At 44.2% G+C, this 7,745-nt stretch overlaps 1 protein-coding gene across 1 annotated transcript; it reads left to right on the top strand.

Moving 5' to 3' along the window:
• Positions 1 to 613: 613 nt before the first annotated feature.
• npl (N-acetylneuraminate pyruvate lyase (dihydrodipicolinate synthase)) lies at positions 614 to 7,436 on the top strand. The gene is made up of 12 exons (XM_056277266.1): positions 614 to 718; positions 1,028 to 1,100; positions 1,436 to 1,509; positions 1,996 to 2,083; positions 2,266 to 2,323; positions 3,407 to 3,482; positions 3,724 to 3,816; positions 4,414 to 4,559; positions 4,732 to 4,778; positions 4,919 to 5,003; positions 5,098 to 5,137; positions 5,724 to 7,436. Exons 2-12 carry the CDS (start codon positions 1,030 to 1,032, stop codon positions 5,867 to 5,869), a joined length of 924 nt encoding a protein of 307 aa, XP_056133241.1. The 5' UTR covers positions 614 to 718; positions 1,028 to 1,029; the 3' UTR covers positions 5,870 to 7,436.
• The last annotated feature ends 309 nt before the right edge of the window (positions 7,437 to 7,745 follow it).

Raw genomic sequence — 7,745 nt, 5'->3', positions numbered from 1 at the left:
TTAGATTGTTCTATTTCCTGCTTTTGACAGCTCTTCGTGACCCGTCAGCCAACCAGGCAAGCGCTTTTGGAGAATTAGCATTTGCTAGTTAGCCAACCGTGCTAGCCTACCGAACCGGTGACAACATGGATAGCCCCAAACCACAAAAAAATAACGGTAAGAAAACACAGCCATAACCGAGCGGTGCACCTCTGTCAATGTGTCTTGTCTTTCACGATTCTAGTGTCGCCCCTCTTATCTGACTTTAAGAACCTCAACATATGCTACTTCACCTAACCAGCCTACAGGCGGATGCTGCTGTGAAACGTCAACAACATCCGCATCCGGAACGTCCCATAAGTCCCGCCCACCTCCTGCTAGCTACCTAGCTTGTGTTTATTTATGAGAAAAAAATACATATTTGTATCCCCTCCGAGATAAGCAAAAAAGTGTAATGGAAAATGTCCCTGCACATTTAGAACAATGCACAATTATAGTTGCAAATTTCATCATACAATTTGGAAGCTCATAAACGTTTATCTTTAGATTTTTTTCCCCTCACTACATCTCCCATGATGCTTTGTGTAGTCACGGGGCAAGTCTCATATGACAAAATTATTACAAATAGCGGCGTACTGAAGAAAACCGATGCAGCCAGTGACCACCAACAGAATTCAACTTGATATCCAAATTATATAGAAAGCGTGTTTGTTTTTTTCTTCTAAAAATCTAATAATAGGTACAGTAAGTTACTTTATTTAACCTGCTCTATTTGAGATGCCCTGTCTCTTCGTATTTGATGTGTTAAAATCATTTTTATGTTTTACATGGTGTTGAAAAAGTTAGGTTTGCATATTGTTTATTTACTGACTTCAAATGTTTTGGTAATGTAGAAGAAACATCTATTCTTTCTAAATATCATTGTAATTCTTAATCTTCCCTGAAGCAGGTGTTATAGCATTACATTCAAGCTTGGGTTAAGGGTTTCACGGGATTTAGCTTCACATCGCATCATGTCTCATCTCATCGCCTCCTTCTTGTCCCTCAGTCATGGCTCCTGCTGTTGGTAAAAAGCTGACGGGACTTGTTGCAGCAACCTTTACTCCATTAACTCCTCAGGGGTAAGCCTGTTCCTCTGTCTTTCACCTTTCTATTGTTCCAGCAATACATTTTTTTCTTTTTCTTTTTTTGGGTGTGAGCATTACTTTTCTTTTGAAATCGGGTAATAAAGAGGAAGACAAAAGAAAAGTGGTTAACACATAAGAAATGTAAGCATTTTGCTGTTTTACAGTAGCTGACTACCATGAAATCGCCCCACCTTTTACACAATCAGTTTTTTTTTGTTCAGAATTCCTGCTTCCTGTACTCTCTTTCTCTCTCATTTCTCTCTTTCTTTTTCTCTCCATCATGCCTCTATCCATTTGTTTATCTATTTCTTCTCTTTGTTCCAAAACAGTGACATTAACATATCAGAGATTGGCCCTTATGTTGACTACCTGACAAAGAAGCAAGCTGTAAATAACATATTTGGTAAGTTCACACATGGAGTGTTTCCTTCGTATTTGTCATGGTCACAGACTAGTCATCAAGAACGCTTCAGTTTCTTTATGATGGCTGATGGATTCTGTCTTGATTTTCATCACACCATGTTTTTCTAGCTGTACAGTATGTCAAGTGCAAACAATACTTACCTGTAGCTGACCTGGCTGATATAAGTACTGCTGATTAGTTATCACAATGTCTCCAGCTGTGATTAGTATCTTTCCTTTTCTCCTTTTTTAAACCGACCTTTGAAAAGAAAAACAAACAAAGGAAAACAGACAAGGAGATTTAACATTTATTCATCCTCCTGCTTAAATAAGGCTTTCCTACTGCCTATGTAATGGCAATGATAAGCCACGTACTGAATGTATAAGTCAACTGCTTTTTTAACTTCTCTTGAGGAACTAATGCACATATTCAAATAATCATCCGCTCTTCATCATTACATGTTGTGCCTTTGTTTCCCCTCAACAGTGAATGGCACCACTGGAGAGAGCATGTCTCTCAGTGTGGAGGAGAGGAAGACGCTGGCAGAGGAGTGGTGTCAGAATGCCAGGGGCAAGTAAGTCATTGTATGTGGGTGCTTGCATGGAAATGGGTGGACATGATCAGCTAATGTAGAAAAATCAATATGTAAGTGAGTCACTGATTGTGTGTGTGTGTGTGTGTGTGTGTGTGTGTGTGTGTGTGTGTGTGTGTGTGTGTGTGTGTGTGTGTGTGTGTGTGTGTGTGTGTCTTCGACAGAATGGAGCAAGTCATCGTGCATGTAGGCTGCATGAGTCTCAAAGATTCCCAAGAACTGGTGAGTCACTTGCTTTTCCTATGGTTTGTATGTGATTGCCACTCCCACTTATGATATATTGAGATAAGACAGAGATATTGATCATATGTCAAGATGGTGCAAATACAGGTGTCCGGGTGGTGTAGCAGTCTATTCTGTTGCCTACCAACACAGGGATCGGCAGTTCATATCCCCGTGTTACCTCCGGCTTGGTCGGGCGTCCCTACAGATAGTGATGGAGGAGGTTAGGATGGACTCAGTGATGGAGGTGTAGAAATACAACATCATTGTCTGTGGCAGGCGGCACGGTGGCGCAGTGGTTAACGCAGTTGCCTCACAGTAAAAAGGTCCTGGGTTCGAGCCCCGGAGTGGTCCAACCTTGGGGGTCGTCCTGGGTTGTCCTGTGTGGAGTTTGCATGTTCTCCCCGTGTCTGCGTGGGTTTCCTCTGGGGGCTCTGGTTTTCTCCCACAGTCCGAAGACATGTAGGTCAAATGAATCGGCCGTACTAAATTGTCCCTAGGTGTGAATGTGTGTGTCTGTTGGCCCTGTGTGATAGTCTGGTGGCCTGTCAAGGGTGTCTCCCTGCCTGCTGCCCAATGACTGCTGGGATAGGCTCCAGCATCCCCACAACCCTGAGAGCAGGATAAGCGGTTCAGGAAAATGGATGGATGGATGTCTGTGGCAGGTTGAATTTCTTCAGCTGCCGCAGGAAGTCATGCCCTTATGTGGCAGCAGTGCTATTTAAATTGGAAGTGTGCATTAAGAAGAGCGTCACGAAAGTGCCATGCATTAGCAAAACATGTCTAGAACAAAGTATTTGACAATACATATGCTTGGAGGATGAATTCCACATGTGGCTGGCTGACATGTTACAGCTTGCATCCAACAGGTCTTACTGCCTGGCTCAGTCATGTTGTTTGGCAACAAATATTAAAACGGGGTTGCAGTTAGCAATGTTTTGGCTTTTATCTTTCAGTTGCAACAATCATTACAACCCACTGTGAAGAAATCTCTTAATCAGAACTCAAATTAATGCTGATCTGTATGGCAGTGGTTTGAAATGACCTAATCATTCCTTGTTATCTATTTACATTTTCCCACAGGCCTGCCATGCAGCAAAAGTAGGGGCTGATGGAATAGCAGTTATTGCCCCATCCTTCTTCAAACCTAGAACTGTCGGTGTGTTTTTCCTAAAGCATTTTATCACCATATTGAATGCAGACTGAGGACTAGCAGATCACTATTCATATTTTGTTAGCCGCTGTACACTCATGTTTCACATTTCATCCATGCTGCAGTCCTTTGTAATCTGTCTTGTAATCTGTCTTGGATAAGCATCCAAGAAAAAATAAATCACACAAACATACAGTTTACTCATGACAACTTCTCACCATCTTTTCTTCCTCTTATCCAAACTCAGATGCTCTACTGAAATTCCTCCAGCAAGTGGCTTCAGCTGCTCCAACTCTGCCCTTTTACTATTATCACATTCCAGCTGTGACCGGTGTTGATTGTGAGTACCATTGGTTTGATACGTCGCTGTGTGAATATTTATCTTTTGAACAGGTTGCTTTTGTAAAAGTTGCCGTGCCATAGACAGGGATATACAGAATAACTCTTGTCTCAAAATATGAAATTTGAGGGCATCCGGGTAGCATACTAGCCTATTCCATTGCCAACCAACACGGGGATCGATGGTTTGAATCCCCGTGTTACCTCCGGCTTGGTCGGGCGTCCCTACAGACACAATTGGCCGTGTCTGCGGGTGGGAAGCCGGATGTGGGTATGTGTCCTGGTCGCTGCACTAGTGCCTCCTCTGGTCGGTCGGGGCCCCTGTCCCGGGGGGGGGGATAGCGTGATCCTCCCATGCACTATGTCCCCCTGGCAAAACTCCTCACTGTCGGGTGAAAAGAAGCTGCTGGCGACTCCACATGTATCGAAGGAAGCATGTGGTTGTCTCCAGCCCTCCCCGGATTGGCAGAGGAGGAGGAGGAGCGACCGGGACGGCTCGGAGAGTGGGGTGATTGGCCAGGTACAATTGGGGGGAAAAAGGAGGAAAAATGTGAGAAAAAAAAAGATATTGAATTTGAGATGGATCTTTTCTCTCCAGTGAAAGCTAGAGATATCCTCGAGGGTATTGACAAGCTCATCCCCTCTTTCATGGGTGTGAAGTTCAGTGGGCGTGACCTGATGGACTTTGGCCAATGGGTCCACTGCAGTCGACCTCAGTGGTCTCTCCTCTACGGCGTGGATGAGGTCAGCCTTTCCATCCTCTTCAACTGCTCTGGTTTTGTACTGTTCTCCGTTTCAGTGAAGTGCATGTCTTAGATGACCATGATTCACATGGAAAATGCAGTTAGTCGATTTGCTGTGATTTTTTTTTTACCTTGGGCATCGCTCTGATCCTGAAATCTTTGTCTTGCAACAGCAAATGCTAGCAGGTCTGGCTATGGGAGCCAATGGAGCAGTTGGCAGGTTGGTATCCTTACTATTCTACATGCTGTTCTCTCCACTCTTTAAACCATGCATCTCAGAGCACTAATCTCCATGCCATACTCTCTAGGAAAATCTGTAGTTTGATTTGAAATGGTCACTATTCGTTTCTCTGCCCTTAGCACATATAACTATGTTGGAAGCCAGATCAACCAGCTCATGTTGGCATTTGAGCAAGGGGACCTCGACCGTGCTAGGACAATACAGGTACTGTACATTTCCTATAAGTGGATCTCAAGTTACCATGATATTTTCACCATTTTTGTTCACGGGCATTTTCTATTTAATTTCCCTTTAACAGTTCAAGCTGCAGGAGCTTCTCTCTTATGCAATGGAGCTTGGTGAGTACTTGGAATATTGCAGTGTTTCCCTATACCGAATTAAATTAGACTTAAAAGTGAGCTCTTAGGGGCATCCAGGTGGTGTGGCGGTCTATTCCGTTGCCTACCAACATGGGGATCGGCGGTTTGAATTCCCGTGTTAACTCCGGCTTGGCCGGGCATTGCTACAGACACAATTGGCCATGTCTGCGGGTGGGAAGCCGGATGTGGGTATGTGTTTTGGTCGCTGCACTAGTGCCTCCTCTGGTTGGTCGGGGCGCCTGTTCGTGGGGAAGGAGAACTGGGGGAGGGGGAACTGGGGGGAATAGCGTGATCCTCCCATGCGCTGCGTCCCCCTGGTGGTAGTCTGCAGCCCTCCCCAGATCGGCAGAGTGGATGGAGCAGCGACCGGGATGGCTCGGGAGAGTGCGGTAGTTGGCAAATTACAATTGGGGAGAAAAAGGGGGAAACCCCCCCCCCCAAAAAAGTGAGCTTTTTTAGTCTGGTCTTGTCTCTCGCTAATGATATTGGAAAGACATATAACTAAGTATGTCACAATGATTCATGTCAGGCATGTCTTAATCATTTGCTGTTGTTTTGCTTACAGGTTTTGATTTAGGAGTGAACAAGCAGCTGATGAGTGACGTGTCAGGATTGTGTCTGGGCCCCCCTCGCCTCCCTCTCCTGCCTTGCCCCCCTGCTACCGCTCACGCCGTTGCAGAGAAATACCGCAGTGTTTTCTCTAAACAGTGACATCTTATGCACACACTCCACCTGCTGCCCAGCTCAGTGCTGTTGCTCTCATTGTAGAGTTCAATTGACTGTAGTCACCATGCAACGGATTCAGTTGAGTTTTGCAACGGGGGGGAAACAAAACAACAACAAAAAACCTTAGAGGACCAGCATTAGGTTGGTCTATAAATATAAACTAATGGTTGTAGTGTCAGGTTTCTGTAGAGAAAGCCACAGAAAGTGTTGTCACCTTTGAACGGCTCCTGTAAGTAAGATGCTCTGCACTGAACACAGGAGGGGAAATGCACGTATGTAACCCATAGTTAGCGGTATGAATAGTAGATTCAAGGCATGAAAGCAATCAGTGGCGGCTGGTTCCAAAAAATGTTTTTTTTGGGGGGGGGGGGCGTAATTTACCTTGGTGCAGCACACCTGACAGCTGCTTTAATGTCCACACAGTCACAGAGTTATTAAGAAGGACAATGGAGCCTATAGATTTTATCAGGGTTCGTAGATGGTGGATGATTGACAGTCGAGACGAGGCGTCGTGGTGGGTGTGAACATGATTGATAGCCATGAGAACTGTCCAATCACATTAGATCAAAAAACATTACCACAACACCAATTCGCTGCCAATAAAAGTGGGAGTGTCTGGGGCGCACAGAACTGCGCCCCCATGGTAAATCTGATGAACCCAATCAGACAGCAGCTTCAGGTCACCTGCTCGCCAAAAGTTTGAGGGCTTACATAAGGTATCGTTTGGCCGGCGCCCCTCACCCAGGAAGTATATGTATTCAGACAGAAATCAACCAAACACCACTTGGAACCAATATTTAATGGCTGCTGACAGGCGCTCACAGACTGAAAAACACTTTTATTGCATAATTATTTGCATTATACAACTAAATTATATTTAACATGTTTTAAGAAGATTTTCGTCTCTTGATATTTGAAGGGGGCGACGCCCCGGCACCCTGTACTGGCCAGCCGCCACTGGAAACGATCACAAAACAATTCAGGAAATCTGCTTTAAGATTTTTAAAAATTGGGTTTTTTATACAGATGTCGAAGGACCACAAATAGAAACTAGACACTGTGCCTTGTAAATGGACATGAATGAGTGTATTTGAACAGGGGGAAGTGATTAATGGTGAATGGGGGTAAATTGTGCCTGTCCACTTGGATGGGTGGCTCAGAATAGGTAGCGTCTCGTCGTTTCAACAAGTATTCTTCACTGATATTTTCCCGACAAGGTTTAATCTGTGCCTGTAGTGAGGACATAAGCTGTTTCTCTGTGTATTACAGGGATTTTACACTCCTGCATTTTTTAAAACATTATTTGTTTTCTAACTTTCACTGTCCAGGGAAATCAAACTTTAAACATTTTTAAAGTTCAAAATAGTCATCGTTTTTTAGCCAGCTGTTACCTTGAAATGATCGTCTGTGTAAAACCATGTTTTGTGTGAGTCTAAGTAGTGTTACGTATTTTTGTACAACGGTAAAAGGGAAGTGCATTACAAACGGATCAATCAAGCGGATCAGCTCTGATCAATGCCGATTTCTAACAAATAAACTCACTGAGTTACTCTGTCATTTGATGAATGGACTAATCTTTTTGTCCCTCAAACTTTTCTTTTTTTTTAAATCGCAAGGCGACATGATCTCGTCCTCATGTAAAGGTGTGGTTTGAGTGTGAGAGAAAGCGATGGAGAGATGAGCGTTTGTGCGCGCATGTGTATTGGTGATAGGCATCTGTCCTCGCCGGCGAGCATCTCATTTGGTTGTGATGTCTATTCACTGGCCGCTAATCAGTGTGAAGGCCTTCCCTCCTCTTCCTCCGTTTGTTTTACATTATCCTTTCTATTCTTCACAGTCATCTGTAGATAAATCAGCATGG

The sequence above is a fragment of the Lampris incognitus genome, chromosome 3, assembly GCF_029633865.1.
Source record: "Lampris incognitus isolate fLamInc1 chromosome 3, fLamInc1.hap2, whole genome shotgun sequence".
In the NCBI taxonomy this organism is placed as follows: domain Eukaryota; kingdom Metazoa; phylum Chordata; class Actinopteri; order Lampriformes; family Lampridae; genus Lampris; species Lampris incognitus.
This window is presented reverse-complemented; position numbering and strand designations above follow the sequence as displayed.